Genomic DNA, 20,477 nt, shown 5'->3' with positions numbered 1-20,477 from the left:
TTCATATGATGGGTCCAGGATAGATCATCTGAGATAATGACACCCAGGAATTTAAAGTTACCGACCTTCTCCACCTCTGATCCTCCGATGATTACTGGCTGATAGACCTCTGATTTCTCTCTCTTGATGTCTGCAATCAGTTCCTTGGTCTTATTGACACTGAGTGAGAGGTGGTTGTTATTGCACCACTCAGTCATGTTTTCAATCTCTCTCCTGTATGCTGATTCATCACCCCCTTTGATACAGCCCGTAACAGTGCTGTCATCAGCAAACTTGGATATGGTGTTGGAGCTGTACTTAGCCACACAGTCATCGGTGTAAAGTGAGTAAGCAGGGGGCTAAGTACACATCCCTGCAGCACTCCTGTGCTGATGGAGATTGTGGAGGAGATGTTTTTGCCAATCTGAACTGACTGGGGTCTATAAGGGAGGAAATCCAGGATCCAATTGCACAAGGAGGTATTGAAGCCCAGGTCTTGGGAGTTTACTGATTAGTTTTTGGAGGGTGATGGTATTAAATTCCGAGCTGTAATCAATAAAGAGCATCCTGATGTATGCATCTTTGCTGTCTGGCTGTTCCAGGGTTGTGTGAAGAGCCAACGAGATAGCATCTGCTGTAGACCTGTTGCTTCAGTAGGCGAATTGGAGCAGATCCAAGTCATCACTTAAGCAGGAGCTGATGTGCTTCAAAACAAACCTCTCAAAACACTTCATCAGTATGGATGTAAGTGTCACTGGGCTATAGTCATATAGACAGGTTACCATGCTCTTCTTGGACACTGGTATGATTGAAGCCTACTTGAAGAAGGTGGGTGCCACACACTGCTGGAGTGAAAGGTTGAAGATATCTGTGAATACATCAGCCACATGGTCGGCACAAGTGTTCAGTACTCGGTCAGGTACTCCTCCGGACTGATGCTTTCCTTGGATTCACTCGCTTGAAGGCAGCCTGTATGTCATCTTCAGGTACTGAGATCAAAGGATCATTGGGAGATATGCCTTGCATGATGGTTCCCCTCTGTTCTGGAGATCAAAGCGAGTATTGAAGGCATTGAAAGCACAGAAGGCAACGAGGCTCTGTTGTCCCCTTGTTCAAACAAGTAGGTTTTAAAGGAGCATATTAAAGAAGAAAAGAGGACTAGTGAAGGAATTTGAGAGCTGAAGGGACTTTTGCCACAGTGCAGTGAAATGTCGATGAGGAGAAAATTAAAACGGAATGGATCTCAGAAGGCTCTAGTGCTAGAGGAGGCTGCAGGGACTGGGATAATGATAATCCCACAGCTCCTGTATTCATTTTTACAGTTGTTTTTGCTGCTTGTAAGCATTAAACCTCCTGAAGTGCAGCAATACATTAACTTCAGCCCTCTACATTGCTGCCAGCCTCTGGGCAATGGAGTGCTTCCTAAATTCTCTACTTGATGGTTGTTGAATTGTATCTATTTACACTACTCCCCTGTTCTGGAATTGCCCAGATATATAAACAAATCACACCATGTTGCTCCTGTGGAACCTCAATACTGTGTGTATCAAAATAACCAGGCAAAACTTGCACGTTATTAGAATGGCTGCCAATGAGGAAAATTGGAAATGATCTTTGTCTCAGTGTTTTGGATGGTTCATCCCATTGTAAAAGTTGTGATTGCTGGGTGATAGTACTGATGGTTATGCCCATGCCAGCTTTAAATTGCTCTGAAGTTCAGTCCCATTTATGTTTTATCTCCATTTCCTTGCAAGGTTCTCCATCCATTATTTACACATGTTTAAACATGATTAAACATTCTTTCGTCTTTTAGGCAATATATGCCATTGTGTAAATTATTATATTGCTAACAGCCATAACTCTTTTAGTGTACTTTTAGGTAATATATGCCATTGTGTAAATTATTATATTGCTAACAGCCATAACTCTTTTAGTGTACTTTTAGGCAATATATGCTATTGTGTAAATTATTATATTGCTAACACCCATAACTCTTTTAGTGTACTTTGCCTTCTGCTGCAAGGAAACATTTCTCTTTATTTGCTAACACAATGTTACATATTTATCACCATTATCAAATCTAATTTTAAGCTTTTCTCCCAATTACTGAAATCACTTGGAAAAGTAACATTATCTTCTCCGAATTTAAAATGTAAAAAGTTGCCACCTACTAGATTCTTTGCCCTTTTTTATATTTATCGGCTGCTCATTAACTACTCATACAACTTCAACTTAAGTACCTACCATTGTTTTAATGGGCTTCATTTGTACATTTTCTGTAGGACAGGGAAAAGAACTAAATGGGGTCTTGTAATGGATGGATGGAACTCAATGATAAGATATTATAAGAATAATTTTTCTGATGGATTTAGACAGGTAAGACATTATTCTGCATGACTTTCCCATGGATCTTGATTAACAATATTTGTGCATTCCTATGCAGGTTTTTGTGCACTTCTGTTTTTGTAAGCAACAATGTGGCAAAGATTAGATGAACTCAAATTTCTGTGGGTGCTTCATGTTTCATCTTGATAGAAAAAGACAAAGACTTTTTATGAAGTCAAAAATGAACCTGTATAATAGTTGATGCCGCTCCCTACGTTTCTCTTAAAGTTGTCATGTGATGAAAGTCAGCTTGTACAGGAAAGTAAGGAGATAATCGATCAGGGGAAGTAGTCTTAAGTTGCTGGAGGTGACTAGCTGGGTGACTGTCAGGAGAAATGGAAATGTGAATAGGCAGTTAACGCAGAGCACCCCGTGGCCATTCCCCTCAATAATAAGTATGCCACTTTGGATACTGTTGTGGGGGATGACCTGTCGGGGAATGCCGTGGGGAGACCAGGTTACTGGCACTGAGCGTGGGTTGTGGTTCAGAGGGAAAGAGGGAGAAGAGGGAGTGGTAATGATAGGGGACTCAATAGTCCGAGGAACAGACAGAGAATTCAGTGGACGTGAACAGGACACCCAAATGGTATGTTGCCTCCCAGGTGCCAGGGTCAGAGATGTCTTGGATCGCGTCCACAGCATTTTGGAGGGGGAGGGAGAGCAGCCAGATGTCTTGGTATGTATTGGTACCAATAACATTGGAAGAGAAAGGAAAGAGATCCTGAAAAGAGAACTTAGAGAGCTAGGCAGAAAGATGAGAATCAGGACCTCCGGGGTAGTAATTTCTGGATTGCTGCCTCTGCCTGTGTCACACACCAGTGAGTAGAAACAGGATGATTTGGCAGATTAGTGCCTGGCTGAGACAGGGCTTCAGGTTCTTGGATCATTGGGATCTCTTCTGGGGGAGGTATGACCTGTACAAAAGTGACTGGTTGCACCTGAAACGGAGGGGGAACCAATATTCTTGCACGCAAGTTTGTTAGAGTTGTTAGGAAGGGTTTAAATTAATTTGGCAGGGGGATGGGAACCGAAGTGAAGGGACTTAGGATAGGACAGATGGTGAAAAAGCAAATTTAGCATGCAGTCAGACTGTCAGGAGGGGCAAGCAGATGATCAATCAAAGTTGCAGCCAGCAGGGTAAGTATCAGTGCAATAGGGATGCAGAATTAAAAAGGGCAGCAAATACAGTGCTCAAAGTGCTCAGTGCACGGAGTATAAGAAATAAGGTGGATGATCTTGTACTATTACAGATTGAGAGGTATAATGTTGTGGCCATCACTGAATCGTAGCTAAAGGATGGTTGTAGTTGGGAGCTGAATGTCCAAGATTACACATTGTATTGGAGGGATAGGAAGGTAGGCAGAGGGGGTGGTGTGGCTCTGCTGGTAAAGAATGGCATCAAGTCATTAAAAAGATGTGACATAGGATTGAAAGATGTTAAATCCTTGTGGGTTGAGTTAAGAAACTGCAAGGGTAAAAGCACCCTAATGGCAGTTATATACAGGCCTCCCAACAGAATTTGGGATGTGGACCACAGATTAAAATGGGAAATTGAAAAGGCATGTCAATAGGACAAAGTTATGATAGTCATGGGAGATTTCAACCTGCAGGTCAATTCGGAAAATCAGGTTGGTAATGGATCTCAAGAGAGTGAGTTTGTTGGATGTCTGTGAGATGGCTATGTGAGCAGTTTGTCATTGAGCCTACTAGGGGTTCAGCTATACTGGATTGGGTGTTATGTAATGAACTGGAGGTGATTAGGGAGCCTGAGGTAAAAGAACTCAGAGGAGATAGTGATCACAATATGAAATTTCAACTTGAAATTTGATAGGGAGAAAGTAAAGTCTGACGTAGCAGTATCTTAGTGGAGCAAAGGAAATTACTACAGCAGTATGAGAGAGGAATTGGCGAAAGTAAATTGGAAGGAGATGCTGGCAGGGGTGATAGCAGAGCAGCAATGGCATTAGTTTCTGGGAAAAACGAGGAAGGTGCAGATAGATGTCTTCCAAAAAGGAGGAAATACTCAAATCACAAAATAGTACAACCATGGTTGGCAAGGGAAGTCAAAGCTAATGTAAAAGAAAAAAAGAGGGCATACAACAAAGCAAAAATTAGCAGGAAGATAAAAGATTGGGAAGCTTTTAAAAACCTTCAGAGAGCAACTAAAAGAATCATTATGAGGGAAGTGATGACATATGAAAGCAAGCTAGGATGAGAAGTGAGTGGATTTACTATTACAAGGGAGAAGGTGCTCAAAAAGCTGAAAGACCTAAGCATACTTAAGTCATCCAGACCAGATGAATTGCACCCTAGGGTTCTGAAAGAGGTAGCGGTAGAGATGGTGGAGGCATTAGATATGATCTTTCAAAAATCATTGGACTGGTGCCAGAGGACTAGAAAGTTGGAGTCTTTAAGAAAGGAGGAAGGGAGCAGAAAGGAAAATATAGACCAGTTAGCCTGACCTCAGTGGTTGGGAAGATGTGGGAGTCAGTTGTTAAGGATAAGGTTATCAAGTATTTGGTGACACAAAACAAGATAGGACTAAGTCAAAATGGTTTCCTTCAGGGAAAATCTTGCCTGATGAACCTTTTGGAATTCTTTGAGGAGATTCCAAGTAGGATTGATAAAGGGGATGCAGTGGATGTTACATATTTGAACTTTCAGAAGGCCTTCGACAAGGTGCCACACATGAGGCTGCTTACCAAGTTAAGAGCCCATGGTATTACAAGAAAGTTACTGGCATGGTTTAGAGCATTGGCTGATTGGTAGGAGGCAGTGAGTTGGAATAAAAGGATCCTTTTCTGGTTGGCTGTCGGTGGCTTAGTGGTGTTCCACAGTGGTCGGTGTTACGACCGCTTCTTTTTATGTTGTATATCAGTGATTTAGACGATGGAATAGATGGCTCTGTTGCCACGTTTGAGGATGATATGAAAGTTGGTGGAGGGGCAGATGGGTTGAGGAAGCAGGAAGGCTACAGAAGGACTTAAACAGATCTGGAAAATGGGCAAGTAAGTGGCAAATTAAATACAATATTGGAAAGTACATGGTCATGTACTTTGATAGCAGAAATAAATGTGCAGACTATTTTCTAAGCAGGGAGAAAATCCAGAAATCTGAGGTGCAAAGGGATTTGGGAGTCCTTGTGCAGAACACCCTAAAGGTTAACTTGCAGGTGAATGTGTGGTGAGGAAGGCAAATGCAATGTTACATTCATTTCAAGAGGTCTCGAATACAAGATGTGTTGGCTGAGGCTTTATAAGGCACTGGTGAGGCCTCACCTTGAGCATTCTGAACAGTTTTGGGCTCCTCATCTAAGAAAAGATGTGCTGGCATTGAAAACAGTTCCGAGGAGATTACACAAGGATGATTCTGGGAATGAAATGACTAGCATACAAGGAACTGGGTCTGTATTCGCTGGAATTTAGAAGGATGAGAGAAGATTTCATTGAAACTTTTCGACTGTTGAAAGGGCTAGACAGAGTAGGTGTGGAAACAATGTTTCCCTTGGTGTGGGAGTCTAGAACAAGAGGGCACAGTCTCAGGATAGAGGGGTGTCCATTTAAAACAGAGTTGCGGAGAAATTTATTTAGCTGGAGGGTGGTGTGTTTGTGGAATTTGTTACCACAGGCAGCTGTGAAGGCTGTGTTGTTGGGTGTATTTAAAGCAGAGCTTGATAGGGTCTTGATTGGATACGGTATCAAAGGTTCTAGAGAGAAGGCCAGGGAGTGGGGCTGAGGAGGGAGAGAAAGGATCAGCTATGATTGAATGGTGGAGCAGACTCGATGGGCCAAATGGCTTATTTCTGCTCCTGAACCTTATTGTCTTATGGTCTACGTCCATTGTGCCAGTAGATGTTGAGAATCTAGACTGTGAATCTAGAGCAGCTCTTCAGCCACTGGATGGAGGCAGCAGAGGAAAGACCCTGGTGAAGATTATCCCTGTAGCAGAATGCAGGGAGTCAAGCCTAGGAATAGCACCTCTGTAGCTACTGCAGTCTGATTTTCTTTTCTTTTCTTGCATCTGGTTCAGGTTACCGTGTCTTTGAGGATGCTTAAAGGATGTGAGATCAAGTTGAGAAATTGTGACTGAAGTTGCTCTCTGCCAAATTTTTGAACTTCATTGGGGATATTGTTGATTCCAGAGACCATATTGTTTTTAATTTGGTGTTTAGCTTTTGTGTATTCTTCATCAGGGGTGGTGGCAAGGTAAGGGTGGATAGTTTGCTGCATGATACAGTCAAGGACACTATGTCATAATTGTGTCCCTTCCAGCCAGTGTCATCTGCCTTTTGTTCTTGGCTGTCAATAGAATGAGTCTTTGGATGTTTGGGACATGAGTTTGTTAGTGTTGAAGAATCCAGATGTCAGAGCTGTCAGTAAGTTGCTAGATCACCTGTGCCCTTTCCACCATGATCAGTTGTTTTCTGTTGAACTTTAGCCTTCAAGTGCCTGCTTCTTTTCCTTTGAGGCACGGTGGAGTTTACAAACCAAGAATGCCTTGTTGATGATTAATGCACTATTCTGATCAAATCCCTGGTGTGTTTTGTCAAGAAGCCAAGGAGGTTCAATGGTACTTTGGGCATACCACTCATCCTATTGGTTGGGGCTGAACAGGTAATATGTGAGGTGTTGTCATTTTGGGATTCTTGAGTCATTAAGTATTGACCTTCTTGCAGCAATATTTCTGTTGGTGCAATTGCTTTAGACCTGGATTGATAGGGAGAACAGAGTGGATTAGGCAGTGACTGATTCATGGTGTGGTCACACTACGTCCTTTTGTCTCTCATTCAGATAATGATGTAATCTTATATATCTGGAAAAGGTGTTGCCATGAAGTTTTGTATTTTACTCTCTGATGAAATAGTATCGATTATGAAAGTGGTCCCTGCCTTGATGACCCTGCAGCTGATCTAAGGGCACTGAGGTATGGCAGGCATCAAGCCAAGCAGGAAACATCTTCCTATAAATCTCATTGATAAAACTGTGCTCTTAGCATGAGGGTAAAGTCCATCTTTTTCAGCATTCTGAATCATCACTTTGAGTAACCACTTATACTTTTAATGCCACTATTGAAGTTAAAGTACCATTGTTCCGGGTCCAAGCTTTGTTTATATATTGATGATATCACACTGATACCATTGAAAGGCATAGTTTATTCAATAGAGCTGATGCAAATCATATACAGATCAAGAATTAAAACTGTAACCTTGTAGAACTTAACTCATTCCTCACTTGAAGTTCAGGGTTGTGATAGAATAGAGGCTATCTGACAGGTTACCCATGTCTTTCTGGATCAATATCATTTTCTACCAGCCCTCCTATCTGCATGGTGAGTGCTTTTTTGTCCTAATATATTCTGTCCTAATATGAGTCCATTTTTGTTTTGTGCCTTTAATGTTCAACCAAAGCTGTTTGATTTTAAGTAACACAAACTGGCAGCTCCAATGAATAATTACAGCCCCTCAGTTGTAATGTTTCATTCTTAATCATCAAGAAAAAATTTTCACCCATTACTTTCTAGAAACATTGGATTTCTTTATTCTAATCTTCTTCCCATCTTTCTGATCCAAATGATTGAGTCAAGAATTGAGTTCAAATCTCAATTCAGTGACATGAGCACATTAGTCTATTCTGACATTTGAGAACAGTGTTGAGAAACTGCTGTATTATGGAGGTTACAGTTTTACATATGAACTATTAGACCAAGGAGGATGTAAAGGATTCCAAGTCTCATTTCCAAAGAATAAGGAAGATAGCATAAGACAACAGACAGCACAAAAAAACTGGAATCCATTCCTTCATTATTTGAATGACTATTATACTGGCTGTAATAAAAGTAGAAATTATTAGGAATACTTAGCAGATCAAACAACATTTGTGAACAGAGAACCAAAAGCTAATATTTCAGGTCAAAGATCTTACCTGTGAACTGTTTCTCTCTCGATGCATTCTATCTCAGCTCAATATACACTAAATGCTGGAGGAACTCGGTGCAGCATCTATGGAGGAAAATGAACAGTCAATGCTTCAGGCCAAATATTGAACTGTGACTCCATTATACGAGGGGTGATTGATAAGTTTGTGGCCTAAGGTAGAAGGAGATGAGTTACTAACTTCAAACTTTCTGCATAATTACTCAGAGTTGAACTGCATGTGCATGTAACGAGAGCTGTATAACTCACCTCCTTCTACCTTAGGCCATGAACTTATCAATCACCCATGCTGTGGACACTTTCTGGAGGTCCAAGATCCATATGCTCCATGACCGTTGGGCTAAGTGTGTAAATGTAGGAGGGGACTATGTTGAAAAATAAATGTGCTAGGTTTTCTAAAATTGGCTCCTTCTACATTAGGCCACAAACTTATCAATCACCCCTTGTAATTCTACATCATCTGTTGTATATTTCCTGCATTTTCTCCTTTTATTTTAGATCACCTGGGACTTGCTGTATGATGAGGTGAACTCTTGACCTCACAATCTATCTCATCATGCCTGCACATTATTGACTACCTGCACTGCACATTCCCTGTAACTATCACTTCTGTAATTGCTTCTCCTTTGTACTGCTTCGATGTACTGATAGGATGAAATGATCTGGTTGGATGGCATTCAAAACAAAATCTTTCGTTGTAACTCAGCACATGTGACAATAATAAACCAATTTACTGATTTTTATTTCATTTCCTAGTCATGTGCCTAGGTATGCAGAATGAGAAATAAAATATGCTATATGGAACTCCTTTTTGAAGAAATCCGGTTTCTGTTTGCTAATGCATATATATTTACGCCTCTTCTAGGATTCAATAGATCTGTTTCTTGGAAACTATGTTGTGGATGAGGCAGATACTTTTGCATTTTTACATGATCCGAAAGAGTGGAGGTTTCTAGCGGTGAGTTTGGAATAGCTGTGAATTTTTAAAAATATCTCTTCTAAGACACTTAAAAACTGTAATTTTGTAAAAACTTTTTACATTGTTTAATAATGTTTTTGTTTTTAAAACATTTTTTAAAGTACTATTAATATTATTTTATGCTACTTTGGTTAGGCAATGTCCATCCCTCACACAACTTAACACAAAGTTTAAAAAAAAATTTTCGCCACATGACTGACTGGGAACTTTTGTGTGAATTAGCTGCTAATTATAAGACCATAAGATAAAGGAGCTGACGTAGGCCATTCAGCCCATCGAGTCTGCTCTGCCATTCAATCATGGGCTGATCCAAATCTTCCAGTCATCCCCTCTCCCCATACCCTTCTGCCTTCTCCCCGTACCCTTTAATGCCCTGGCTAATCAAGAACCTATCTATCTCTGCCTTAAATGCACCCAATGACTTGGCCACCGCAGCCGCTTGTGGTTACAAATTGCACAGATTTACCATCCACTGACTAAAGTAATTTCTCCGCATCTCTGTTCTAAATGGATGTCCTCCAATCCTGAAGTCGTGCCCTCTTGTCCTAGACTCCCCTACCATGAGAAATAAATTTGCCATATCTAATCTGTTCAGGCCTTTTAACATTCTGAATGTTTCTATGATTCCCCCCTCGTTCTCCTGAACTCCAGGGAATATAGCTCAAGAGTTGCCAGTCGTTCCTCATACAGTAACCCTTTCATTCCTAGAATCATTCTCGTAAACCTTCTGAACCCTCTCCAATGTCAGTATATCCTTTCTACAATAAGGAGCCCAAAACTGCACACAATATTCCAAGTGTGGTCTCACGAGTGCCTTATAGAGCCTGAACATCACATCCCTGCTTTTATATTTCACACCTCTAGAAATGAATGCCAGCATTGCATTCGCCTTCTTCACCACCGACTCAACCTGGAGGTTAACCTTTACGGTATCCCAAGTCCCTTTGCATCTCTGCATTTTGAATTCTCTCCTCATCTGAATAATAGTATGCCCGTTTATTTCTTCCACCAAAGTGCATGACCATACACTTTCCAACATATTATTTCATTTACCACTTCTTTGTCCATTCCCCTAAACTATCTAAGTCTTTCTACAGGCTCTCTGTTTCTTCAGCCACAACCTGCTTCTCAACTTATCTTTGTATCATCGGCAAATTTAGCCACAAGTCCAGTAATCCCATAGTCCAAATCATTGACATACTTTGTAAAAAGCAATGGTCCTAACACCAACCCCTGTGGAACTCCACTGGTAACAGGCAGCCAGCCAAAATAGGATTCCTTTATTCCCACTCTTTATTTTCTGACAATCAGCCAATGCTCCACCTGGGTTAGTAACTCCCTTGAAATTCCATGGGCTCTTATTTTGTTAAGCAGCCTCATGTGCGGCACCTTGTCAAAGGCCTCCTGAAAATCCAAGTACACCACGTCTACTGCATCTCCTTTGTCTGCCCTGCTTGTAATTTCCTTTAAAAAATTGCAGTACATTTGTCAGGCAGGATTTTCGTTTCAGGAAACCTTGCTGGCTTTAGCCTATCTTGTCATGGTCCTCCAGGTACTCCATAATCTCATCCCCAGCAATCGATTTGAATAACTTCCCAACCACTGATGTTAGGCCAACAGGTCTATAGTTTCCTTTCTGCTGCCTCTCACCCTTAATTATCCTCCATTTGCAACAGCGTCGATAAAGTGTTCTTGGATATTCTGAAAGGAACATAAAATACTTCATATAAATGTCTGTTTATTTCATAAGACATAGAAGTAGAATTAGACTATTTGGTAGAAAGAATCTGCTCCACTATTCTATCATGGCTGATATATTTTCCCTCTCACACCCATCCTCCTACCTTCTCCCTATAACCTTTGACATCTTTATTATTAAGTACCCATCGGAGTACTCTTGAAGATTTGTAAAGTAGGCAGGAAAGAGCTTAGGAAGGGATTTAGGTGGCTAGAAGGGTGCACGAGAAGGTCTTGGCAGTAGGATTAAGGAAGATCTGAAGGTGTTCTACACATAAGTGAAGAATGGGATGACTAGAGTGAAGTTAGACTATCTAGAAATAAAGATAAAGGGAGAAAATAAGTGCCTTGAGGCCCTTAATGAATATTTGCTTCACTGCTCACCAGGGAGAGGGACTTTAATGAATATGAATTCAGTATAGAATGGACTGATATGTGTAGTCAGCTTAGAACAAGCTAATGTGCTGGGGCAGGTTGAAGTTAAGAAAGAGGTAGTCTTGAAGATTTGGAAAAACATTGGGATAAATAAGTGCCTGGGTCAGACAGGATACACTTCTTCAGGAAGTGAGGGACAACATTGCTGAGGCATTGATGATGATCTTTGCATCCTCCCTTGCCATAGTAGTAGCACCAGAGGAATGGAGAAAGACAAATGATGTTTCTTTATTCTTAAAAGGTAATGGAAATAATACTGGTAATTATAGACTGGTAAGTCTTAAGGCTTTGTTGGGCAAACTAATCGAGAGGATTCTTAGGAACAGCATTTATGAACAGTTGGAGAAGAATAGTTTTATTAGCGAGAGTCAGCATGGCTTTGTGAGGGGCAGATTCTGCCTTATGAGCCTGATTGAGTTTTTCATGGAAGTGACAAAATACCATGGTAGCGTAGTGGTTAGTGTGATGCTATCACAGCTTGGAGCATCAGAGTTAAATTCTGACTCCATCTGTAAGGAGTTTGTATGTTTTCCCTGTCACCACGTGGGTTTCCTCCAGGTGCTCTGGTTTCCCCCCGCGTTCTAAAGATGTACCAGTTAGTAGATTAATTCGTCATTGTAAATTGTCCTGTGATTAGGCTAGGGTTAAATCAGTGGTGTGCTGGGCAGTGTGGCTTGTAGGGCTGGTTGGGCCTGTTCTGTGCTCTATCTCTAAATAAATAAAATTTAAACATTGGAAGTGGTGTTGATGGATTTTAGCAAGGTGTTTGACAAGGTTCCCCATAGTAGGCTCATCCGGAAAGTTTGATGCTTGGGATTCACGGAAATTTGGCTGCATGGATTGAGAATTGGCTTGACCATAAAAGGAAAAGGTAGTAGTAGATGGAGCGTATACTGCCTGGAGGTTGGTGACTGGTGATGTTCTACAGAGATCTGTTCTGGAAAACCTTCTCTTTGTGATCTTTATGAACGACGTAGATGAAGAAATGGAAAGGTGGGCTAGTAAGTTTCCAGATGACATGAAGGGTCATGTTATGGATGGTGTGGAAGTTGCAGGTTACAATGAGATATAGACGATGCAGAGCTGGGCTAAGAAGTGGCAGAAGGAATTCTATTTAGAAAAGTGTGAAGTGTAACACTTTGGAAGATTGAACCTGAAGATGGAGTACAAGGGCAATGGCAGGATTCTTAGCAGTGTGGAGAAACAGAAGGATCCTGAGCTCCATGGCATAGGTCTCTCAAAGTTACCACCCAAGTTGAGAGGATGGTTAAGGAGGCATTTGGCATGTTGGCCTTCATTAGTTGGCAGAATTGAGCTCGAGCTGTGAGGTAATGTTGCAGCTCTAGAAAACTCTGGTGTCACCTCAATGTAGGAAGGATGTGGAAGCTTTAAAGAGGATGCAGAGGAGGTTTACCAGGATGTTGTGTGGATTAGAGACACGTCTTATGAAGAAAGGATTCTTCTCTTTGAAATGAAGGAGGATGAGAGGTGTATAAAATTATGGCATAGAGTAGCAAAGCCGCTCCTCTTTCCCAAGGCAGCAATGGCTATTGTCAGAGGACATCTGTTTAAAGTGAATGAAGGAACTTTTAGGGGCGATTTTTGAGGTAGAATTTTAGATTGAGAGTGTTAGGTGTCTGGAATGTACTGCTAAGAGTGTTGGTTGAGTCTGATACATTAGGGATATTTAAAAAACTCTTAGACAGGCACTTGGATATCCAGAAAAATGGAGGGCTAGGAGGAAAGATTAGATTGATATGGAGTAGGCTTATATAGGTCGGCACAACGTCATGCGCTGAAGGGCCTGCATTGTGCTGGACTGTTCTATGTTCCACTCAGTGCTCTTAAAATGCCATTTTGTAAAGGCAATTTACTCAAATCATATTATGCATTAATGAGAGACTATCTTGTATATCATGCTGAATTGCTCAGGATCCAACCCACAAGCCAAATTTGCCTTCCCATGCACGCAGCCACTTTCCAGTTGTGAATAGCTAGGTGACCTCGTATTACTTCAAATTGCCCTGCAGCGAGAATTGGGTCACCAAGCCTTGGATAACGGATCCTTAGGTCTGACTTCCAAAACAACCTGGTAACCTGAAGAAAACATACTACTGTCAATGCCTGCTGAACAATCTTAAATGTCTCTGACTTTCTAAAAACTATCTTAATAGACTTAATTACATTGTTTAATAATTTTTGTTTTAAAAGCATCTTAAAAGTGCTATAAAAACATTAAGGTAGAGTAAAATGAGTAAACCACTTATTCCATTATGAGTTGTGTCATCAGCCCCTTACAAATGAAGGGAATTTCACTCCTCCTTCCAGTCATCCAGATACAAAGCTGATGAGCCAGATGCAAAGCGCATCCAACCATTGTACTCTCCTGAGTGGAATGTGAGGTTGAAAGTGCTGGAATTGGACCTGCAGCTCATCTTCAACTTCCATATTTCATGCACATACGCTGGAGAAAGCTCCAGGGCAAATGTCATAAAGCTAGCCATTCTCTAGGAAACTGAGATTAGATATAAGTTATGCTCTAGCTCATTGTATATTTAGCATTCTTACTTATGCAAAAGTACCCCTGAAACAATTTTCTGTGTTAAATGTGCTTTTGTATTTCTTGCACAGTTGCCTATAATCATGATTGTGGCTTTCTCGATGTGCATCATCTGCCTACTTATGGCAGGTAAGTAAAGTAGTGAAATTGGACAAATAATTATGGTCAAAGATATGACTTTTAGTGATTCAGCTTCAATTAAAATACATTTAGGTGCATATCCAAATAGTATTGAAACTAGGTCTGAAATGTGGAAAATACAGGCAAGATTCGACAGGATAGGCAGCACATGTCAGTAGAGAATTATACTTATTTACCTCTTTGAGGTACCTCCCGTATCCCATCTACTTCTAGGTTCAACATGTAGTGTATTCAGTGATGCCCTTCTGTACACCACTGTTGTAATACAGGTTTCACCCGCTATCCGAAGGTAGAGCATTCCTATGAAACTGTTTGTAAGCCGAAATGTCGTAAAGCAGAGAAGCAATTACCATTAATTTATATGGGGAAATTTTTGAGTGTTCCCAGACCCAAAAAATAACCTACCAAATCAAACCAAATAACACATAAAACCTAAAATAACACAAACATATAGTAAAAACAGGAATGAAATGATAATATACAGTAGAAATATTGTATGTACGGTGTAGTTTCACTTATCAAAATCTGGAAGACAGCGAGCCAAAATCGATTTGGAGAAAAAAGATCGGCACGTACATGCATACAACTGCCCGCACAAGGCTTCGCAGTCATGGTAGTCTTTCTCGGGGCAAACACACGTATAAAACAGGTGTGTTTTATTCGTAAAAGCGAAAATCCTCTTTGGTTAGTGAAAACAGGTACTAATGTAGGTCTTTTATAACAGCAAGCTGTCGTAAAGCGAACGTTCGAAAAATGGGGGCCACCTGTATGTATTTATTTGAGTTACTGTTGTCTTCCTGTCAGCTGTAACCAGTCTACCTTTCTCCTCTAGTCTCTCATTAGCAAGGTGTTTTTACCCATAGAATACCGCTCACTGGATTTTTTTTTGGTTTTTCATATCATTCTTTGTAAATCTAGAGGCAGTTATGTGTGAAAATCCCAGGAGATCAGCAGTTTCTGAGATACCGGCACCAATGGTCAAAGTCAGTTAGATCACATCTCTTCCCATTCTGGTGTTTGGTCTGAACAGAAACTAAACCTCTTAACTCTGCCTTTATGGAATGAGTTGCTGCCACATAATTAGCTGATTTGCAGTAACAAGCAGATGTACAGGTGTTCCTAATAAAGTGGCCACTGAGTGCAGTTAGGATTTTGGGTTGTTGACAAGATTTTATGGTTAGCTGCTTCATTAGTTATGGCTTCATCAGTGTAGTGCCATTCCCATGTGTAGTTGATGTGAAGAAGAATGCAGTATAATGCACATTACAAAGTAGCACTGTGTTGAGTGCTGGACCTTGTAGTTCAATAATTAGATCTGCAGACAGCAGATTAAGAGTTACCACACTCCTCCATTTTGAATTTTAGTTAATTCCAATTTTGCCTTGGATTCAACATTATTTCCATTGTTAGAGTAGTTTTGGACATTTAATTAAATAGCTCTGCAATTGTAAATTTAGTCTTTAGTATCCTTGATCACTTTCTATTCACTACTAAAGTCTGTTGCTGCTGTTTCAATTATCACAACTTAATACTTGTAATTTTATTCATTGAACCTGATGTAGGTGACACCTGGACAGAAACCTTGGCTTATGTGCTCTTTTGGGGAAGTGCTAGCTTTGGGACTGCTGCTATCATCTTCTTCAATGGCAAAGAGTTTGTTGATGCACCGAAGCTGGTTCAGAAAGAGAAGATGGACTGAATGTGTACCTGTGGAAAGCAGCTTAGCCATCAAGATTCTGTGCAAATGTGGAGGATCTTCTAACCTGCTTTCCACGCACCAGGCCCTGCAGGGTGATTTTTAAATAAGACATTTGACTGGAACCAGCAGTCACGATCTGCGGTCTGAGTTGGATCGTTCAGCCTTAACTGTTATAAACTTACTCTTCCTTTTGGCATTCTGAATGAAAATCAGAAACCATGCTAAAAATTCCAATAATTGTGATCTTCCTGCCCTAGCATCCAGAAACAGAAGCAGCACTGGTGTTTTATACAGGGTATTAGTTCAAATGCAACAGTGCTCTGATCTTTCTTCCATACAGCTTGTTGGCATAATTCATGAACCATATTGGTGAAATAACATACCTGCAGATATAAGTTGTTGCTTCTGGACTTCGAGTCGATTAATTCGATGTTTTGTATAAAAGTTTGCATATCAACATTTGCAAATAACCTCCTTTTGATCAATTCAAAGCTGCTGCTTCCCAACATTGAGCAAATATCTATCTGCAACAAGTGTATCTTCTATTCAGGGGCTGTAATTTATATGCAAAGATGTACAGCAAACTTTAGATGACTATGAAATTTATATTATGTTACAGAATTGATTATATCTTCAGTTGTCTGTTATTGCTGTTTTCCTTAATTGCAATATACTTGCGTCGTAATTGAATGTGTGAATCTGCCCTCCAATGAAAAAGAAAACCTAGCTAGGTAGAAGAAACCCTTTATTTGCATTTACTTTATCATTTCCTACATAATGAATTACAATAATATTTAAATAACATATTTAAGAAACTGATGAAATATTCATATTGAAATGGCTTATGTTGTCACAGCTATCACAAAAATAATGCAGTCAGATTCACCTTTGCCCCTCAAGCGGTGCCTAGTCTCTGTTCATGTCATTTTTAATGCTTTTCAGTACATACTGTATGTTAACTGTTAATGCTATGAACTGTTTTTAATGTGCATCTTTATTGCAGATGTCCAAAAGGTATCAGAAGCTGCAGTGGAGCAGCCAGTTTGCAGAACGCCCTTAAATTTTTGTGCAATCATTGAAGTAGATGATGATTCAATCAATGTATATTGCAAGTTAAAAGCAAGTATTCACTATTAGGAACTGAATTATCAAATTGATGTGAGGAATCATTCCCATGACTCATCCTAGTTTTATGAGTAGGGATGGTATATTGCTATTTATATGTGTAACTCTATTTGGTTTACTAACCATTTTCCATTCCATTGTCACCCTTTTCTGTGTTTGTGTTTCTTTCAGAGTAATGAATAAAGACTAAATAAGAGTTAAGATTTCCATTATATCTTTCAGGTTTATCATTAATATGTATCTGAGCTCTGCTTAATTTGATGTGCTTGTACAGAGGTCCTGACGGTTGACTGGTTGTGTGCATAAAGATTTTGAAAGTGACATGATAGAGAGAGAAAATGCAGAATGTGTCAACTAGGGTTTCTTAAAGGGTTTATTGATGCAATTGTCAATAATTTCTTTCCTCTCACAGAAGCTGCACGATCTGCTGAGTTCTGGCACATTGTCTATTGTTCAGGATTCACACTGAAGTTAGTCCCATTTGCCTGCATATCTGTATACTTGTGCAAGTGCCTTTTAAATGTTGTTAATGTGCCTGGCTCAACTACTTACTCTAGCAACTCAATCCTGCTGTGTTAGAAAAATTGTTCCTCAGGTCCCTATTAGATCTCTTCCCCTGAAAGCAAATGTGGCCTCACCAACACCTTGTACAACTGCAGCATATTTAAAGTGGTAGTCAGGAGGTAGAGGGAGATGTAAGAATAAAAACATTCTTTTGCAAGGAGTTGTTTGATGTTTTGTATGGCAAGTGTTTTTCTCTTCACACTTCTAATTGTTTTTTGTCAAGCCACTCCTCCAGTGCATCAATGGACCATGGCAAAGCCATCTTAAATCTGGTGAGAGGGCATGTTTGGACCAGGTGGATGACGTCCTGGGTTTGGGCAGCACAGGGGCAGGTTGGGGTTTGCCGGGTGCCCCATCAGTGTAGGTGTTTGCGCTGCTTTGGTTTGTCAACTTCTGAGTCTGTTTGCAGCTGTCCAGTTTTTTTTTCTGGTAGCTATAATAAAGCCTGGGAGGAGTGTCGATCAGATCTCTGCTGGGAGCGCAGGGCATGTTGGTGTGCCAGTATTGGTGCCATTCTGTGTGTTCATCATAGGAGTTGAGGTTTCTCAAGTTGTAGAAAGGTTTGCGGGATTTGAATCAGGACGTCAGAGGAGCATTTTTGGTGAGTTTATGAACTGGAATGCTGTTGAGCATAAATTGGATACACTTGTCGGATTCTGCTGAAGCTGCTCTTCTGCAGATCTGTAGGGGTGCTATTCCACTCATTGTTGGGAGCCATTGGACAGGTGTGGATTTTAGGGCTCCTGAGATTATTCTCATGGAAGTATGGAGATGTGTATTGATGATCTTTGTGTGAGCACTTCTCTCCCAGTTGCACAATATTTGGTGACTGAGAGACATAGTTCTAGGCTTGATGTTTGTAGGACGGACTGGTTAGTACTCCATTTGGCTCCTGCTCTCTTACTGATCATTGCAAGCAGTGGTAATGATCTGCTGCTTGCTTTATGTAAGTTGTAGAAATTGGCTTTCAAAGGGGAATTGTAAATCAACACAGAAATTAATGTGCATAGCTGTTGAAAGCTTGAGTGTTGGAACATAATAGAACACCTCTACAAATAGCTAGCACTGTCTTGTTGGACTGAATGGTCTCCTGTGCTGAAATAATTATATTGTAATAGTATTAATCATCCTTTTGTAAATATCCATAAACATTGAAAGTACTATTTTGAAAAAAAAAGTACCAAGATGTTAAAGATCTTGCTAGTAGTATAATTAAGGCCCAATTAGGTGGAACATTTTCCTATTCTTTCTTCAACTCTGCAAGATTTTGTTCAGTAGCACTTGTATCCACAGTGATGAAGTGTTTTAATAGATTGATGATGAAACATTTCAACTCCTGCCTGAGAAGTGACTTTAATCTGTTCCAATTTGCTTACTGGAGCAACAGATCTATAACAGATGCCATCTCATTGGCTCTTCTCTCAACCCTAGAATGTTTGGACAGCAAAGGTGTATACATCAGGATGTTCTTTTAATCAACTGTAGCTCAGCACTCAATAAGTTTCAATACTTCCTTGTGTTATTGGATCCTCAATTTCCTCACTTGTAGACCCTAGTCAGTTTGGATTTATCATCAATATCTCCACGATCTCTGTGCACCACAGAGCTGTGTGCTTAGACCTCTGCTCTACTTGTTTCACACTTATGACTGTAACTAAGCACAGCTTCAATGCCATATTCAAGTTTGCTGATAACACCATTGTCAAAGGCTGAATCAAAGGTGGTGATGAATCAGCATATAGGAGGTAGATTGAAAATCTGGCTGAGTGGTGCCATAACAACAACCTCTTACTCAATGTCAACAAGACCAAGGAGTTGATTATTGACTTCAGCCAGTCCTCATTGGAGGATCAGAAGTGGCGAGAGTCAGCAACTTTAAATACTTAAGTGTTATTATTTTGAAAGTCCTGTTCTGGGCCCAGCACATAAGTGAAATTATGAAGAAGTCATGGCAGCACTTTAGGAGTTTAGATTCCGCATGACATCTTAAACTTTGACAAACTTCTATAGTTGTGTAGTGGAGAGTATATTGACTGGCTGCATCACAGCCTGGTATGGAAACACTAATGCCCTTGAATGGAAAATCCTACAAAAAGTAGTAGATGTGGCCCAGTAAAATCTCCTCACCATTGAACACTTCTACACAAACTGTTGTTGCAGGAAAGCAGCATCCATCATCAGGGTCCCCCACCACACAGGGCAGGCTGTTTTCTCATTGCTGCTTACAGAAGAAGTTACAGAGCCTCAGGACTTTCACCCACCATGTTCAGGAACAGTTATTACCCCTCGACCATCAGGCTCTCGACAAAGGAGATAACTTCACTCAGTTTCACTTGCCCCATCATTGAAGTATTCCCACAATCTATGGACTCACTTTCAAGGACTCTCCATCTCATGTTCTGGATATTTATTGCTTACTTAGTTATTTTTTATTATTTATTTTTGTATTTGCACAGTTTGTTGTCTTTTGCACACTGGTTGATCTCCAAGTTGGTATGGTATTTCATTGATCCTATTATGGTTACTATTCTATTATGGATTTATTGAATATGCCCACAAGAAAATTAATCTCAGGGTTGTATGTGGTGACATATATGTACTTTGATAATAAATTTACTTTGAACTTTATAGTTAATCTCCATGTGCCTATCATATTATAGGTACCAATTTTGTTTCTATTGCTGTATAGGTTATTAATCGCAAATACTAATTGCTCTGAGTGAAAATAGTTTTGCTTTGCATCCCATTGACCCTTAACGTTCTATCACAATGATTGGCATTGTGTTCACTATAATGTGGGAGTAACAAAGAAAGTTATTGCTGATCAATCTCTGGTGACAACTAAAAGGAATAGAACCTGCTGAGTTGTGTCCCACCATCTGGATCACATAGGAAAGGTGCTTAAGATAGGTGTCATTGAACTGAAAAATAATGCAAGGGA

General features: G+C 40.3%; 1 protein-coding gene across 2 annotated transcripts in view; it reads left to right on the top strand.

Moving 5' to 3' along the window:
- sacm1lb (SAC1 like phosphatidylinositide phosphatase b) overlaps positions 1–17,181 on the top strand; it is a 74,814-nt gene extending 57,633 nt beyond the window's left edge. For both annotated transcript variants that reach the window (XM_073024323.1, XM_073024322.1), the window contains 4 exons: positions 2,262–2,355; positions 9,162–9,254; positions 14,079–14,136; positions 15,711–17,181. In XM_073024323.1, coding sequence (XP_072880424.1) covers positions 2,262–2,355; positions 9,162–9,254; positions 14,079–14,136; positions 15,711–15,847 — 382 coding nt within the window. In that variant the 3' untranslated portion in view covers positions 15,848–17,181. The remainder of the gene's footprint in view (positions 1–2,261; positions 2,356–9,161; positions 9,255–14,078; positions 14,137–15,710) is intronic.
- Positions 17,182–20,477: the final 3,296 nt, after the last annotated feature.

Source organism: Hemitrygon akajei, chromosome 20 (genome assembly GCF_048418815.1).
Source record: "Hemitrygon akajei chromosome 20, sHemAka1.3, whole genome shotgun sequence".
Lineage (NCBI taxonomy): Eukaryota > Metazoa > Chordata > Chondrichthyes > Myliobatiformes > Dasyatidae > Hemitrygon > Hemitrygon akajei.
The sequence above is the reverse complement of the archived record's forward strand: the minus strand, read 5'-3'. Positions and strand labels throughout refer to the sequence as shown.